Source organism: Heterodontus francisci, chromosome 8, assembly GCF_036365525.1.
Source record: "Heterodontus francisci isolate sHetFra1 chromosome 8, sHetFra1.hap1, whole genome shotgun sequence".
NCBI classification, from domain to species: Eukaryota; Metazoa; Chordata; class Chondrichthyes; order Heterodontiformes; family Heterodontidae; genus Heterodontus; species Heterodontus francisci.
The window spans coordinates 4176881-4195385 of NC_090378.1; the positions used below are offsets into that span (position 1 = coordinate 4176881).

At 48.1% G+C, this 18505-nt stretch overlaps 1 protein-coding gene across 2 annotated transcripts in view; it reads right to left on the reverse strand.

Annotated features, from left to right (window-relative positions):
• Positions 1-2483: 2483 nt before the first annotated feature.
• The window catches only part of LOC137372468 (leucine-rich repeat and IQ domain-containing protein 3-like), an 85110-nt gene continuing 69088 nt past the window's right edge, over positions 2484-18505 (reverse strand). For both annotated transcript variants that reach the window (XM_068036327.1, XM_068036326.1), the window contains exons 8-9: positions 10071-10833; positions 2484-2936 (exon numbers count right to left, since the gene is read on the reverse strand). In XM_068036327.1, coding sequence (XP_067892428.1) covers positions 2690-2936; positions 10071-10833 — 1010 coding nt within the window. In that variant the 3' untranslated portion in view covers positions 2484-2689. The remainder of the gene's footprint in view (positions 2937-10070; positions 10834-18505) is intronic.

Here is an 18505-nt window from a genome sequence, read left to right on the forward strand (position 1 = left end):
TGTCGTAAATAATGAAGAGGAAAGCCTTAGATTACAGGACGATATAGATGGGCTGGTAAGATGGGCGGAGCAGTGGCAAATGGAATTTAATCCTGAAAAGTGTGAGGTAATGCATTTTGGGAGGACTAACAGGGCAAGGGAATATACAATGGATGGTAGGACCCTAGGAAGTACAGAGGGTCAGAGGGACCTTGGTGTACTTGTCCATAGATCACTGAAGGCAGCAGCACAGGTAGATAAGGTGGTTAGGAAGGCATATGGGATACTTGCCTTTATTAGTCAAGGCATAGAATATAAGAGCAGGGAGGTTAAGCTGGAGCTGTATAAAATGCTACTTAGGCCACAGCTGGAGTACTGTGTACAGTTCTGGGCACCACACTATAGGAAGGATGTGATTGCACTGGAGAGGGTGCAGAGGAGATTCACCAGGATGTTGTCTGGGCTGGAGCATTTCAGATATGCAGGGAGAGCAGAGAAGGCTGAGGGGTGACCTGATTGCGGTATACAAAAAATTATGACGGGCATTAATAGGATAGATAGGAAGCAACTTTTTCCCTTAGCAGAGGGGTCAATAACCAGCGGGCACAGACTTAAGGTAAGGGACAGGAGGTTTAGAGGGGATTTGTGGAAAAATGTTTTCACCCAGAGGGTGGTTGGAATCTGGAACACACTACCTGAAGAGGTGGTAGAGGCAGGAACCCTCACAACATTTAAGAAGTATTTAGATGAGCACTTGAAACGCCATAGCATACAGGGCGACAGGCCAAGTGCTGGAAAATGGGATTAGAATAGATAGGTGCTCCATGGCCGGCATGGACATGATGGCCGAAGGGTCTGTTTCTGTGCTATGTAACTCTATGACTCTAATCAGGTGCTACGGAGATCGAGCCAGGGAGTGGGACTGACTGCATAGCTCCATGGAGAGGCAGCATGGACCTGATAGACTGAATGGCCTCCTTCTGTGCTGTAAATGACTCTATGGCTCCATGAATCATTTCAATATACTCGCCGTGTACAGTACCATTCAACCATAGAAAAGATACGGCACAGAAAGAGGCCATTCAGCCCATCATGTCTGCGCTAGCTGATAAAACTAGCTGCCCAAATTAATCCCACATAGCCTCGCAGGTTACAGCACTTCAGGTGCAGGTCCAGGTACCTTTTAAAAGAATTGAGGTTTTCTGCCTCCACCACCGATCCAGGCAGTGAATTCCAGACACCCACCACCCTCTGGGTGAAAAGGTTTTTCCTCATGACCTCGCTGGTAATTGACCTCTCCACTAGGGGAAACAGGTCCTTCCTGTCTACTCTATCTAGGCCTCTCATAATTTTGTACACCTCAATTGTCACCCCTCAGCCTCCTCTGTTCTAAGGAAAACAACTCAAGCCGATCCAATCTTTCCTCATAGCTGCAACTTTCAAGCCCTGGCCACATTCTTGTAAATCTCCTCTGTACTGTCTCCACAGCAATTATGTCCTTCCTGTAATGTGGTGACCAGAACTGTACGCAATACTCCTTCTGTGGCCTAACCAGTGTTTTATACAATTCCAGCAACACATCCCTGCTTTTGTATTCTCTACCTCGGCCAATAAAGGAAAGCATTCCCTATGCCTTCTTCACTGCTCTATCTACCTATCCTGCCACCTTCATGCACTCCAAGGTCTCTCACTTCTTCTACCCCTCTCAATATCCTCCCTTTTATTGTGTATTCCCTTGCTTTGTTTGACCTCCCCAAATGCATTACCTCACACTTCTCTGGATTGAATTCCATTTACCACTTTTCCACCCACTCAACCAAACCATTGATATCATTCTGGAGTCTACAGCTATCCTCTTCACAATCAACTACACGACCAATTTTTGTGTCATCTGCAAATTTCCCAATCATGCCTCCCACATTTCAGTCCAAATCATTAATATATACCACAAACAGCAAGGGACCCAACACTGAGCCCTGTGGAACGCCACTGGAAACCGCTTTCCATTCACAAAAACATCCGTCGACCATTACCTTTTGTTTCCTGTCACTGAGCCAATTCTGGATCCAACCTGCCACATTCCCCTGTATCCCATGAGCTTTTATTTTTCTGACCAGTCTGCCATGAGGGACCTTGTCAAATGCCTTACTAAAATCCATGTAGACCACATCCACTGCACTACTCTCATCAATCCTCCTTGTTACTTCCTCAAAAAATCTAATTAAGATAATAAGACACGATCGTCCCTTAACAAATCCATGCTGACTATCCCTGATTAATCCGTGCCTTTCTAAGTGACAGTTTATCCTATCTCTCAGAATTGATTCTAATAATTTACCCACCACCGAGGTAGACTGACTGGCCTATAATTATTTGGCCTATCGCTCACACCCTTTTTAAACAATGGTACAGGAGCTGACACTAAGACATGCACATTCCGAGCACTCCCACATAGTAGAACCAGGGTGGGACTTGTGAATAACTGTTAGAATCAGCCCCTTTGTTTATTTATGTTCAAATTTTACAAAACCTCCAGCTCTGTAATACAGTCTGTAATCATTGATCATTTAAATAATTACTAACTTATACAATATAGGTGGGGGCAATTATATACGAAAATATCAGATCAGTGCTGGGTAAAATGCACCACAAATCATGCAGTCGTGTCACTTGCGACTGTGTCTCAGGACCTGACCAGACATCCTGGCTGTCATATTTCTGGAGTATATGTCTCAGACTGGGTCGGTGAGGGATGAGGAGAAATGCCTGGTAATGTCTGTGGGTAGGAGGCTCTCTGTTCAGCTGTGGCTGGGCCAGTGCTGTCTGCAGTGTGTTGGCGTGCCTTCCGGACTACCACCATTGCTCTAGCGTGTAGCAATCTGTCTCTTGTCGCCTCGGAGAGAATAGTATTCACAGCCGTCCTCGCAGCAATGTTCTCTGCTTGCATAATCAATTGCCTTGTGGAGGGAGAAAAATGAGAGTGCCCTTACAGTCAAATGCAGCACTCGCATTCACAGAGGTCAACATCCTAATAAAATTCACACTGCACGTTAACACCTGCTGATTGCTATAATCACTGCTGCTTGGTTATAATTGTCCCACAGTTTATCATTGTCGTCCTATTGGATTTATTGGTGACCCTCTTATATTTATCATTCCTAGTTCTGGTCCCTCCATAAATGGAAACATTTTCTCTATGCCTGTCCTATCAAAGCCTTCCATAATTTTAAAGGCCTCTATCAGCTCATTCCTCAGCTTTCCCCTTTCTAAAGAGCCCAAACTGTTCAGTATTTCCTGATCATTATAACCTCTCAGTTCAGGTAGAATCCCTGTGAATCGTTTTGCGCCTTATCCAGAGCCTCTATACCTTTTTGTAATATGGAGACCAGAACTGTGCTCAGAGTTCCAAGTGTGATAGGCAGACTCGAACTGTGGACAGTACTCCAAGTGAGTATGGAGACTGGGTGAGATATGTAGACCGGAACAGTAATCTATACTCAGTAAGGCAAAAAATATGTCAGCCTGCACATGTGGGCCGCATGCCGCCATTCCACCACCACTTAGCGCTCATCTGCATACCTTGGGCGGTCCTTCCCTCCAATCACGTGGTGGGGGTGGGCTCTGTGGCACCAGCAACATGTCAGCTGCCTCTGCACAGGCGCTGGTGCCATTTTTAAGGGGCTGCTAGACCTCCACATTTGAGACCTGTACCACCACCCCCACCCCCCACCAAAAAAACACCGTGAACTGATTTTTAGCCCGTAACCCACAACCCTACCCAATAGAAAGAAGATAAGTGGCTGCCCTGTTTCCCCCCCCCCCACCCCCACGCAACCCCAAAACATTTAATATGTGAACGTCGACGCCACCCAAAATGCACAAAGTGCAGTGGTCACCCCTTCCCCCCTACATTACGCATGCAGATTTATCCGGAGGCTGGAACTCTGCTCAGTAATCTATACGGAGGCGGACCTGTGCTCAGCAATCTATACAGAGGCAGGAACTGAGCTCAGTAATCTATACGGAGGCGGGAACTGAGCTCAGTAATCTATACGGAGGCGGGAACTGAGCTCAGTAATCTATACGGAGGCGGGAACTGTGCTCAGTAATCTATACGGAGGCGGACCTGTGCTCAGTAATCTACACGGAGGCGGGAACTGTGCTCAGCAATCTATACGGAGGCAGGAACTGAGCTCAGTAATCTATACGGAGGCAGCAACTGAGCTCAGTAATCTATACGGAGGCGGGAACTGAGCTCAGTAATCTATACGGAGGCGGGAACTGAGCTCAGTAATCTATACGGAGGCGGGAACTGTGCTCAGTAATCTATACGGAGGCGGGAACTGTGCTCAGCAATCTATACGGAGGCGGGAACTGTGCTCAGCAATCTATACGGAGGCGGACCTGTGCTCAGTAATCTACACGGAGGCGGGAACTGTGCTCAGCAATCTATACGGAGGCAGGAACTGAGCTCAGTAATCTATACGGAGGCAGCAACTGAGCTCAGCAATCTATACAGAGGCGGGAACTGAGCTCAGTAATCTTAACGGAGGCGGGAACTGTGCTCAGCAATCGATACGGAGGCGGCAACTGAGCTCAGTAATCTATACGGAGGCGGGAACTGAGCTCAGTAATCTAAATGGAGGCGGGAACTGAGCTCAGTAATCTATACGGAGATGGACCTGTGCTCATTAATCTATACAGAGGGGGGAACTGTGCTCAGTAATCTATACAGAGGGGGGAACTGTGCTCAGTAATCTATACAGAGGGGGGAACTGTGCTCAGTAATCGATACGGAGGCGGGAACTGAGCTCATTAATCTATACAGAGGGGGGAACTGAGCTCAATAATCTATACAGAGGGGGGAACTGAGCTCAGTAATCTATACAGAGGGGGGAACTGTGCTCAGTAATCTATACAGAGGGGGGAACTGAGCTCAGTAATCTATACAGAGGGGGGAACTGAGCTCAGTAATCTAGACAGAGGGGGGAACTGTGCTCAGTAATCTATACAGAGGGGGGAACTGTGCTCAGTAATCGATACGGAGGCGGGAACTGAGCTCATTAATCTATACAGAGGGGGAAACTGTGCTCAGTAATCTATACAGAGGCGGGAACAGAGCTCAGTAATCTATACAGAGGGGGGAACTGTGCTCAGTAATCTATACAGCGGGGGAAACTGTGCTCAGTAATCTATACAGAGGCGGGAACAGAGCTCAGTAATCTATACAGAGGGGGGAACTGTGCTCAGTAATCTATACAGAGGGGGGAACTGTGCTCAGTAATCTATACAGAGGCGGGAACTGAGCTCATTAATCTATACAGAGGGGGGAACTGTGCTCAGTAATCTATATGGAGGCGGGCACTGTGCTCATTAATCTATACAGAGGGGGGAACTGTGCTCAGTAATCTATATGGAGGCGGACCTGTGCTCATTAATCTATACAGAGGGGGGAACTGTGCTCAGTAATCTATATGGAGGCGGACCTGTGCTCATTAATCTATACAGAGAGGGGAACTGTGCTCAGTAATCTATACAGAGGCGGGAACTGTGCTCAGTAATCTATATGGAGGCGGACCTGTGCTCATTAATCTCTCCAGAGGGGGGAACTGTGCTCAGTAATCTACATGGAGGTGGGAACTGAGCTCAGTAATCTATATGGAGGCGGGAACTGTGCTCAGTAATCTATACGGAGGCGGGAACTGAGCTCAGTAATCTATATGGAGGCGGACCTGTGCTCATTAATCTATACAGAGGGGGGAACTGTGCTCATTAATCTATACGGAGGCGGACCTGTGCTCATTAATCTATACAGAGGGGGGAACTGTGCTCAGTAATCTATACGGAGGCGGACCTGTGCTCATTAATCTATACAGAGAGGGGAACTGTGCTCAGTAATCTATACAGAGGCGGGAACTGAGCTCAGTAATCTAAACGGAGGCGGGAACTGAGCTTAGTAATCTATATGGAGGCGGGAACTGAGCTCAGTAATCTACACGGAGGAGGGAACTGAGCTCAGTAATCTATATGGAGGCGGGAACTGAGCTCAGTAATCTATACGGAGGCGGGAACTGAGCTCAGTAATCTAAACGGAGGCGGGAACTGAGCTCAGTAATCTATATGGAGGCGGGAACTGAGCTCAGTAATCTACACGGAGGAGGGAACTGAGCTCAGTAATCTATACGGAGGCAGGAACTGAGCTCAGTAATCTATATGGAGGCGGGAACTGAGCTCAGTAATCTACACGGAGGAGGGAACTGAGCTCAGTAATCTATATGGAGGCGGGAACTGAGCTCAGTAATCTATACGGAGGCGGGAACTGAGCTCAGTAATCTACACGGAGGAGGGGACTGAGCTCAGTAATCTATACGGAGGCAGGAACTGAGCTCACTAATCTACATGGAGGCGGACCTGTGCTCATTAATCTATACGGAGGGGGGAGCTGTGCTCAGTAATCTATATGGAGGCGGGAACTGAGCTCAGTAATCTATACGGAGGCGGGAACTGAGCTCAGTAATCTATACGGAGGCGGACCTGTGCTCAGTAATCTATACAGACGGGGGAACTGTGCACAGTAATCTACATGGAGGCGGGAACTGAGCTCAGTAATCTATACAGAGGCGGGAACTGAGCTCAGTAATCTATACGGAGGCGGACCTGTGCTCATTAATCTATACAAAGGGGGGAACTGTGCTCAGTAATCTACATGGAGGCGGGAACTGTGCTCAGTAATCTATAGAGGCGGGAACTGAGCTCAGTAATCTATATGGAGGTGGGAACTGAGCTCAGTAATCTATACGGAGGCGGACCTGTGCTCATTAATCTATGCAGAGGGGGGAACTGTGCTCAGTAATCTATATGGAGGCGGGAACTGTGCTCAGTAATCCATACGGAGGCGGGAACTGTGCTCAGTAATCTATATGGAGGCGGACCTGTGCTCATTAATCTATACAGAGGGGGGAACTGTGCTCAGTAATCTATATGGAGGCGGACCTGTGCTCATTAATCTATACAGAGAGGGGAACTGTGCTCAGTAATCTATACAGAGGCGGGAACTGTGCTCAGTAATCTATATGGAGGCGGGAACAGAGCTCAGTAATCTATACAGAGGGGGGAACTGTGCTCAGTAATCTATATGGAGGCGGACCTGTGCTCATTAATCTATACAGAGGGGGGAACTGTGCTCAGTAATCTATACAGAGGCGGGAACTGTGCTCAGTAATCTATATGGAGGCGGACCTGTGCTCATTAATCTCTCCAGAGGGGGGAACTGTGCTCAGTAATCTACATGGAGGTGGGAACTGAGCTCAGTAATCTATATGGAGGCGGGAACTGTGCTCAGTAATCCATACGGAGGCGGGAACTGAGCTCAGTAATCTATATGGAGGCGGACCTGTGCTCATTAATCTATACAGAGGGGGGAACTGTGCTCAGTAATCTATACGGAGGCGGACCTGTGCTCATTAATCTATACAGAGGGGGGAACTGTGCTCAGTAATCTATATGGAGGCGGGAACTGAGCTCAGTAATCTATATGGAGGCGGGAACTGAGCTCAGTAATCAATACTGAGACGGACCTGTGCTCATTAATCTATACAGAGGGGGGAACTGTGCTCAGTAATCTATACGGAGACGGACCTGTGCTCATTAATCTATACAGAGGGGGGAACTGTGCTCAGTAATCTACATGGAGGCGGGAACTGAGCTCAGTAATCTATATGGAGGTGGGAACTGAGCTCAGTAATCTATATGGAGGCGGGAACTGTGCTCAGTAATCCATACGGAGGGGGGAACTGTGCTCAGTAATCTACATGGAGGCAGGAACTGAGCTCAGTAATCTATACGGAGACGGACCTGTGCTCATTAATCTATACAGAGGGGGGAACTGTGCTCAGTAATCTATACAGAGGCGGGAACTGAGCTCAGTAATCTATACGGAGGCGGGAACTGAGCTCAGTCATCTATATGGAGGCGGGAACTGAGCTCAGTAATCTACATGTAGGCGGGAACTGAGCTCAGTAATCTATACGGAGACGGACCTGTGCTCATTAATCTATACAGAGGGGGGAACTGTGCTCAGTAATCTATACAGAGGCGGGAACTGAGCTCAGTAATCTATACGGAGGCGGGAACTGAGCTCAGTAATCTATATGGAGGCGGGAACTGAGCTCAGTAATCTATACGGAGATGGACCTGTGCTCATTAATCTATACAGAGGGGGGAACTGTGCTCAGTAATCTACATGGAGGTGGGAACTGAGCTCAGTAATCTATATGGAGGCGGGAACTGAGCTCAGCAACCTGCACAGAGGCAAGAACTGAGCTCAGCAATCTAGACGGAGGCGGGAACTGAGCTCGGTAATCTGTACGGAGTTGGGAACTGTGGTCAGTAATCTACACGGAGATAGGAACTGTGCTCAGTAATCTATATGGAGGTGGGAACTGAGGTCACTAATCTATATGGAGGCGGGAACTGAGCTCAGTAATCTATGCGAAGGCAGGAACTGAGCTCAGTAATCTATCCGGAGGGGGATCTGAGCTCAGTAATCTATCCAGAGGGGAATCTGAGCTCAGTCATCTATCCGGAGGTAGGATCTGCGCTCAGTAATCTATTCAGAGGCGGGAACTGTGCTCATTCATCTATCCAGAGGGGGATCTGAGCTCAGTCATCTATCCAGAGGGGGATCTGAGCTCAGTCATCTATCCAGAGGCGGATCTGAGCTCAGTCATCTATCCAGAGGCGGATCTGAGCTCAGTCATCTATCCAGAGGCGGAACTGAGCTCAGTAATCTATCCAGAGGGGGATCTGAGCTCAGTCATCTATCCAGAGGCGGAACTGAGCTCAGTAATCTATCCAGAGGGGGATCTGAGCTCAGTCATCTATCCAGAGGCGGAACTGAGCTCAGTAATCTATCCAGAGGCGGATCTGAGCTCAGTAATCTATCCAGAGGCGGATCTGAGCTCAGTCATCTATCCAGAGGCGGAACTGAGCTCAGTCATCTATCCAGAGGCGGAACTGAGCTCAGTAATCTATCCAGAGGGGGATCTGAGCTCAGTCATCTATCCAGAGGCGGAACTGTGCTCATTAATCTATCCAGAGGGGGATCTGAGCTCAGTCATCTATCCAGAGGCGGAACTGAGCTCAGTAATCTATCCGGAGGTGGGATCTGCGCTCAGTAATCTATTCAGAGGTGGGATCTGAGCTCAGTAATCTATAGGGAGGTAGGGACTGTGATCAGTAATCTATACGGAGACGGGAACTGTGCTCAGTAATCTATCCAGAGGCGGATCTGAGCTCAGTCATCTATCCAGAGGCGGAACTGAGCTCAGTAATCTATCCAGAGGGGGATCTGAGCTCAGTCATCTATCCAGAGGCGGAACTGAGCTCAGTAATCTATCCAGAGGGGGATCTGAGCTCAGTCATCTATCCAGAGGCGGAACTGAGCTCAGTAATCTATCCAGAGGCGGAACTGAGCTCAGTAATCTATCCAGAGGCGGATCTGAGCTCAGTAATCTATCCAGAGGCGGATCTGAGCTCAGTCATCTATCCAGAGGCGGAACTGAGCTCAGTCATCTATCCAGAGGCGGAACTGAGCTCAGTAATCTATCCAGAGGGGGATCTGAGCTCAGTCATCTATCCAGAGGCGGAACTGTGCTCATTAATCTATCCAGAGGGGGATCTGAGCTCAGTCATCTATCCAGAGGCGGAACTGAGCTCAGTAATCTATCCGGAGGTGGGATCTGCGCTCAGTAATCTATTCAGAGGTGGGATCTGAGCTCAGTAATCTATCCGGAGGTGGGATCTGAGCTCAGTAATCTATAGGGAGGTAGGGACTGTGATCAGTAATCTATACGGAGACGGGAACTGTGCTCAGTAATCTATCCAGAGGGGGATCTGAGCTCAGTCATCTATAGGGAGGTAGGGACTGTGATCAGTAATCTATAAGGAGGTGGGAACTATGCTCAGTAATCAAACGGAGGCGGGAAATTAGCTCAGCAATCTATATGGAATCACTTGGCAACTTGCATTAACATGAAGTCTTTCTGGAACCTTCACTGATATTGGAAGATGATTGATGGCTGTGAACTCACTTGTGCATCATGACATCCCTTATTTCTTTCTTTAGCTGCTCTGCTTTTTTCTTGGCGCGCTGCACAAAGTCAACTTTCTGCTGATGTATAATTTCATTCTTTTCCTTGATTTGGTGCTTCAGCGCGATCTCTGACATCAAGCTGCAGCTGGAGCTAAATTTCTTGGCTAACTGGTGATCCAATGCTCGGCGACTCTTCTCTTGGAGGAACAGAAAGTTATTGTGGCGAACGAGTGTCTGCGTCTCTGCTTGCTCTATTTTACGTTGCAGTAAGACCTGCTCCCCACGGATCTTGTCCTCCTTATACTTGCGGAAAGGATCATAACTATTCATGAGGGCCTGGCTGTGAAGGTTGCTCCTCAAAGTGTCTTCAACCAATTTGAGCTTGCGGGTCCGTTCCATTCGCAGGCGCTGCTTTGCTGCTTTTTCCCTGTCCCCATAGGCTTTTTGAATCGCCATGAATGGCGCCAGGGTCATGCAGCCATAGGATTTGGCATACAGCCTCTTTTCCAGGCTTATTGGTGGCTGGTAAGTGAATTTGGGTTGTGGTTTGTTCCGGAGCATCTCGTGAAGCTGCTGAATGCCGAGACGGACATCTGCCCCTGACGCCAGCCGGGAGAGCAGCATTGAATATGCAGGGTCTGCTTGGTAGGTAATTGGATACAACTTCAAAATCTCATGGCTATCTTTGTCAGCATCCTCTTCATCTTCTTCCTCATCCTCCTCATCCTCCACCTCTTCTTCTGTCATTAACTCAAATATACCTGTATTCAAAAGAGAGAACACTAAAAATATAGTATAGTCCTTTCTCAAAATATGAACAGGATACTGGATGGATGTCAGTGAATTATGAGATGGTGGAGATAACTGAAACATGTCTAACATAAATATCAGGACTGACAACTAAATATTACAGGTTAGGAGATAATGAGAAAGGATAGGGAAAGGAGGAGGGGTTGGGGTAGTTGTACTAATTGCAGATAGTATAGTGGCAGTACAATAAAGGGATATAACTCACAGAAGGTTAAAAACAGAATCCAAATGGATTAGAACAACAGGTAAGAAGGGATCGATAATACTAATAGGGGTTAACTGCAGATCACCTAATGGTTAAAAGGAGGTGAAGGAAGAAATATGTAAGTAAATATGTGAAATGAGTAAAGGACATAAAATAATAATCATTGGAGATTTGAACTGCCCCAGATAAACTAGCAGGAAGAGGTATCGAGAGGGATCGAGGGAACGGAGTTTTGACAATGATCTGAATTTTATGCAGATGGCGGGGATCCCAGCGCTGGACTGGAAGGCAGGAGGTGACCCTCCCTCAGCCCTGTTTTGGACCCCCGGCCGAATTCCATGGCGGGCAGCCAATTAACTGCCTGCCGTCGGGCTCCCGGTCCCTTTAAGGATGGGATCTCACCTCCAAGTTGCAGGCCAATCAGAGGAACAGTGGCCACTGCCGATACCACAGGAGGCCTGGGACCAAGACCAGCGCTGGAGCCCCAGACCTCAGGTAAGTGTGGCAGGCTCACCGGGGCAGTCAGACAGGACCTGGCAAGGTTGGGGTGTGGGTGGTTGTTGAGGGCGAGGGGGGGGTGTTTGCCGAGTGGCAGCCTTTGCCAACAGGGACCCTCTGTCGGTCATAGATTGCCCATGGAGGAGAGCTCCTTCCCCCAAGCCCACAGGGAGGCTGTCATGTTGTGGAGGCAACTCCATTGCTGGTAAAATAACAGCGGCAGCAGGAAGAGGCCTTTAACAGGCCATCAATGGGCCACTTAAGGACCTTAATTGGTCTCTGGGTGAGAAGGTCATCCTCTGCCTTCCCTGCCCCAGACTAAATTCCAAGGTGTCAGGAAGGTGGCAGGCACTGCACCCCACTGCCTTCCCACACAATTTTATGGGCCCCCCCTGCCTCCGTTCCCATCCCTAGGGGGCCCATAAAATTCAGCCCAGTGTGCGGATAACTCCTTTCTTACCCAGTATGTAAAATGTTCTACAAGAGAGGGAGCACTACTGGATCTAGTAGCGGGAAATGTACCAGAAGTGATGAGACAATTAAGCATTGGAGTTAGATGAAGTAGGGTGGAAGGAGGCCAGTGTGGAGCAAAAACACTGACAGGGACCATTTTTACCAAATGGACTGTTTCTGTATGGTGAATACTATATAATTCTATGTAATCTATTTACCACGCCACTTAACTTAGTTATGTCAGCAAACTTAGATACACAACTCTCTATTCCTTCATCCAAGTCATTTAAAAATATAGTGAAAAGTTGAGGCCCCAATAGAGATCTTTGACAGACACCAGGGGCTGAATTTTCAGGTCCCGCCAGGGGTGGTAACAGAGGCAGGTGGGGAGATGAAAGTATCGGCACTGGCCGGTGTGCCGATTTCCAAACACCATTCCTGGTGTTGGCGAGTTTCACCAGGGCGGAGGGAGTGTGGCTCCGAGATCCCGTCCAATCCATTAACAGTATCATGTGACAAAACCACACCTGCCAAATGGAAACATATCAATTTCAGCATGTGGAACATTATTTGAAATTGAACTGGACCTTGAGCATAACTTGTTTGGGCAGACTGTAACTGAAATTCAAGAAGAAAGCACCGTGCTCTCCCTGTCTCTCTCTCTCTCTCCAACAAAGTCCCAGGGACCCACAGAAGCAACTTAAGCCTCAAAACAGAGGACCTCTTCACCTTCTGATACCAGAAGCAAGGTTGAAAGTGCGCACTGGGCCCCAATGAGAACTGCAAGACTTAACTTCAATCAAGGACTGTACTTACAAACCAAAAACAGTAACTGAATTCCATTTACTAGTCCAAAGCCCCTCTCTTAATTCTTTCCCCTCCTCTATATCTATTTGTGTGTGTGTTTATTGCGTATGCATGCTAGCATGGTTGTGTCACATATTTTTAGTAATTTTAACTGAGTTTGAGTGTTAAGGTTAATAAAACTACATCTTTCCTGCTTAAACTTAAGAAGGTCTGTCTGATTGGTTTGTTTAGAATTACAATTAAAAAAGCAGTAAGCAAGGAATCACTAAGGTGAAGCTAAAAGGTTAAACCTGTTATAGCCAAACCAGGAAGGGGCCGAAAGGAGAGCCTGAGACCCCATCCTCACCTGGTCATAACAGAAATTTAGGGGCTAGTGTCTGGATTGGACCCACAGCCAAATGAGAAATTGGAAGTGGGAAATCAGATTGATCCCAATCAAAGATTTCAATACAGGTTTTCTTGTGGTTGTGTGTGCTAGAATACTAACATGTCTGCAACTTTTGTTTTACTCATTCATGAGATGTGGGCCTCGCTGGCCAATCCAGCACTTATTGCCCATCCCTAATTGCCCTTGAGAAGGTGGTGGTGAGCTGCCTTCTTGAACTGCTGCAGTCTATTTGGGGTAGGTATACCCACAGTGCTGTTAGGAAGGGAGTTCCAGGATTTTGCCCAGCAACAGTGAAGGAACGGCGATATAGTTCCAAGTCAGGATGGTGTGTGACTTGGAGGGGAACTTGCAGGTCGTGGTGTTCCCACGCATTTGCTGCCCTTGTCCTTCTGGTTGGTAGAGGACACGGGTTTGGAAGGTGCTGTCTAAGGAGCCTTGGTGCATTGCTGCAGTGCATCTTGTAGATGGTAAACACTGCTGCCACAGTGCGTCGGTGGTGGAGGGAGTGAATGTTTGTAGATGGGGTCTCAATCAAGCGGGCTGCTTTGTCCTGGATGGTGTTGAGCTTCTTGAGTGTTGTTGGAGCTGCACCCATCCAGGCAAGTGGAGAGTATTCCATCACACTCCTGACTTGTGCCTTGTAGATTGTGGACAGGCTTTGGAGAGTCAGGAAGTGAGTTACTCGCCTCAGGATTCCTAGCCTCTGATCTGCTCTTGTAGCCACGGTATTTATATGGCTACTCCAGTTCAGTTTCTGGTCAATTGTAGCTCCTAGGATGTTGATAGTGGGGGATTCAGCGATGGTATTGCCGTTGAATGTCAAGGGGAGATGGTTAGATTCTCTTTTGTTGGAGATGGTCATTGCCTGGCACTTGTGTGGCGCGAATGTTACTTGCCACTTATCAGCCCAAGCCTGGATATTGTCCAGCTCTTGCTGCATTTCTACACGGACTGCTTCAGTATCTGAGGAGTCACGAATGGTGCTGAACAATGTGCAATCATCAGCGAACATCCCAACTTCTGACCTTATGATTGAAGGAAGGTCATTGATGAAGCAGCTGAAGATGGTTGGGCCTAGGACACTACCCTTAGGAACTCCGGCAGTGATGTCCTGGAGCTCAGATGATTGACCTCCAACAACCACAACCATCTTCCTTTGCGCTAGGTATGACTCCAGCCAGTGGAGGATTTTCCCCCTGACTCCCGTGGACCTCAGTTTTGCTACGGTTCCTTGATGCCATACTCGGTCAAATGCTGCCTTGATGTCAAGGGCAGTCACTCTCACCTCACCTCCTGAGCTCAGCTCTTTTGTCCATGTTTGAGCCAAGGCTGTAATGAGGTCAGGAGCTGAGTTGCCCTGGTGGAACCCAAACTGAGCGTCACTGAGCAGGTTATTGCTAAGCAAGTGCCGCTTGATGGCACTGTTGATGACACCTTCCATCACTTTACTGATGATTGAGAGTAGGCTGATGGGGCGGTAATTGGCCGGGTTGGACTTGTCCTGCTTTATGTGTACAGGACATACCTAGGCAATTTTCCACATTGCAGTGTAGATGCCAGTGTTGTAGCTGTACTGGAATAGCTTGGCTAGAGGCACAGCAAGTTCTGGAGCACAGATCTTCAGTACTATTGCCGGAATATTGTCAGGGCCCATAGCTTTTGCAGTATCCAGTGCCTTCAGTCGTTTCTTGATATCACGCGGAGTGAATCGAATTGGCTGAAGTCTGGCACCTGTGATGCTGGGGACTTCAGGAGGAGGCCGAGATGGATCATCAACTCGGCACTTCTGGCTGGAGATTGTTGCAAATGCTTCAGCCTTATCTTTCGCACTGATGTGCTGGGTTCCCCCATCATTGAGGATGAGGATATTTGTGGAGCTACCTCCTCCAGTTAGTTGTTTAATTGTCCACCACCATTCACGGCTGGATGTGGCAGGACTGCAGAGCTGAGATCTGATCCGTTGGTTATGGGATTGCTTAGCTCTGTCTATCGCATGCTGCTTACGCAGTTTGGCATGCAAGTAGTCCTGTGTTGTAGCTTCACCAGGTTGACACCTCATTTTTAGGTATGCCTGGTGCTGCTCCTGGCATGCCCTCCTGCACTCTTCATTGAACCAGGGTTGGTCTCCTGGCTTGATGGTAATGGTAGAGTGGGGGATATGCCGGGCCATGAGGTTACAGATTGTGGTTGAGTACAATTCTGCTGCTGATGATGACCCTCAGCACCTCATGGATGCCCAGTTTTGCATTGCTAGATCTGTTTGAAATCTATCCCATTTAGCACGGTGATAGTGCCACACAACATGATGGACGGTATCCTCAATGTGAAGGCAGGACTTCGTCTCCACAAGGACTGTGCAGTGGTCACTCCTACCAATACTGTCATGGACAGAAGCATCTGTGGCAGGCAGATTGGTGAGGACGAGGTCAAGTATGTTTTTCCCTCGTGTTGGTTCCCCCACCACCTGCCGCAGACCCAGTCTCGCAGCTGTCCTTTCAGACTCGGCCAGCTCGGTCAGTAGTGGTGCTACTAAGCCACTCTTGGTGATGGACATTGAAGTCCCCCACCCAGAGTACATTTTGTGCCCTTGGTGGAGTACTGAGTCATCAGCTGAGGGAGGGCAGTAGGTGGTAATCAGTCGGAGGTTACCTTGCCCATGTTTGACCTGATGCCATGAGACTTCATGGGGTCCAGAGTCGATGTTGAGGACTCCCAGGGCAACTCTCTCCCTACTGTATACCACTGTGCCACCACCTCTGGTGGGTCTGTCCTGCCAGTGGGACAGGACATACCCAGGGATGGTGATGGCAGTGTCTGGGACATTGTCGTTAAGGTATGATTCCGTGAGTATGACTATGTCAGGCTATTGCTTGACTAGTCTGTGGGACAGCTCTCCCAACTTTGGCACAAGCCCCCAGATGTTAGTAAGGAGGACTTTGCAGGGTCGACAGGGCTGGGTTTGCCGTTGTCATTTCCGGTTCCTAGTTCAATGCCGGGTGGTCCGTCCGGTTTCATTCCTTTTTATTGACTTCGTAGCGGTTAGACACAACTGGGTGGCTTGCTAGGCCATTTCAGAGGGCATGTAAGAGTCAACCACATTGCTATAGGTCTGGTGTCACATGTAGGTCAGACCAGGTAAGGACAGCAGATTTCCTTCCCTGAAGGACATTAGTGAACCAGATGGGTTTTTACAACAATCGACAATGTTTTCATGGCCATCATTAGACTAGCTTTTAATTCCAGATTTATTAATTGAATTCAAATTCCACCTTCTGCTGTGGTGGGATTTGAACCCATGTCCCCAGAGCAATACCCTGGGTCTCTGGGTTACTAGTCCAGTGACAATACCACTACGCCACCACCTCCCCTGACTGAAGCCAGTAACTCCCCTAGCTAGGGTGAAGTAACCTGGGATAAGTTAAATGCACAGTCTATGGAGGAGTTGAGCAGTGTGGGATCACTTTCTGTGCCAAGGCTAGGAAATCCGAACTCCTAAGACTAGTGGTGGCCAACCATTTTTCCCTCGAATCTGAAGAATCAGAGACAGGGCTAGAAATAGACTCTGACAGGGTATTGCTAGTAAAGATACAATTGGAACAGAGGAAACTTGAATTGGAAGCTAGAGAGAGAGAAAGAAATTTCCAGAAGGAACGGGAGGAGAGCTGACGTGGCTTGAGTTAGCTAGGCGACGACAGTGAAAGCATGGAAAATACAAGTGGTGCGGGACTGTGTACTGAATTTTTAAAATTTTCCCAATTGATTCCAAAATTCAATGAGGGAGATGTGGAAGCATTTTATGCGTCTTTTGAGAAACTTACAAGGCAGTTAAAATGGTCGGTTGAGAGTTGGACTCTTCTGCTGCAAAATAAGCTAACAGGAAAAGCCAATGAGGTTTATTCCCTGTTGCCAAATGAGAGTTCATCAAATTACTTGGAGCATATGAGCTAGTACCGGAAGCCTACCGCCAGAAGTTCCAAACCCTCCAGAAACAAGCTGATCAAACTTATTTAGAGTTTGAGAGAAGTAAGCAGCTGGCTTTTGACCAGTGGTTGAGGGCTCTTAAAGTGCAGCCCAGCTATGAAAACCAGAGAGAGGTGATTTTGCTAGAGGAATTTAAAAACTCTCTCCCCCTCTCAATAAAGACCCATGTGGAGAAACAAAAAGTTCATAGAGCGAGGCAAGCCACAGTTCTGGCTGATGAGTTTGCTCTAATATACAAGTCAGTTCCCCAGGGGAGAACCTTTCCTAATCACCCCCACAAATCCAAAAAGGACAAAGGGTGGGAAGGTGATAGAAGCCCAAGCAGTCCTGGGAGAGAAAGAAAAGCAGGACACACATGGGGCCCTCCACCAGCCAAAAAGGATAGTGCTGTAAGTAGGAGTGAGACCCGGAGACCTGTGTGCTTCCATTGTAATAAGGCAGGTCTCTAAGAGCTAACTGCTGAAAACTACAGGGAAAACCTGTAGTGTTAATCAGGACACACCCGCTCAGTGAAGGAGAAGGGACCCTTGAAAGCACAGCTGAACAAGCTGTTGCTTTATCTGCAGCAATAGTAAGACCCCGAAAAAATACTGGTGCGGGTGCAGGAAAATTTAATAGGATCCCTGAAGGTTATCAGGATTTTGTGTCTAAAAGAGAGTAACCCCATGCCCCTCGAGTGAGGCAAGCAAGCCCATAATAATCCTCAGGAATACAGGGGCCACCAGATCCCTTTTGCTGAGAGTGCAGTAAATACCAGAATGGTGGTGAATGGTATTGGAGGGCAGTGTACGCCTGTACCCTTACACTGGGTGCACTTGGAGTGCGACCTAAGTTCAGGACGGGTAACCATAGGAATTGTCCCTAGTTTGCCTGTGGACAGGGTTAACCTGCTCCTGGGTAATGATTTGGTGGGGGTGAAGGTGATAGCTTCCCCAGTAGTGCAAGAGAGATCGAAGGAGGTCAGAGAGACAGGGCAGTAGCAGGAGACGGTCCCCTGCAGTTCCCCTGAATGTGTAGTGAATCAGGCCATGATCAAACCAGCTCCCCCAGAGGAGGGAACATTGGCACTGCAGACAGGTAACCATGAGGTCTGTCTGTCTGAAACTTTCTTTCGAAAGTTAGAGGACCCAGTAAATGAATTAAATGGATCTTCCCTCTATATCTCTCTCTATATTCCCTAGCTGAGGCTCAGCGAGCTGACTCAGTACTGAGAGAGTTAGCACAGGCTGCCCAGTCTGAAAGTGAAGCAGAGGGAGTCCCTGATTAGTAGTATCTAAAGAATGAGGTGCTG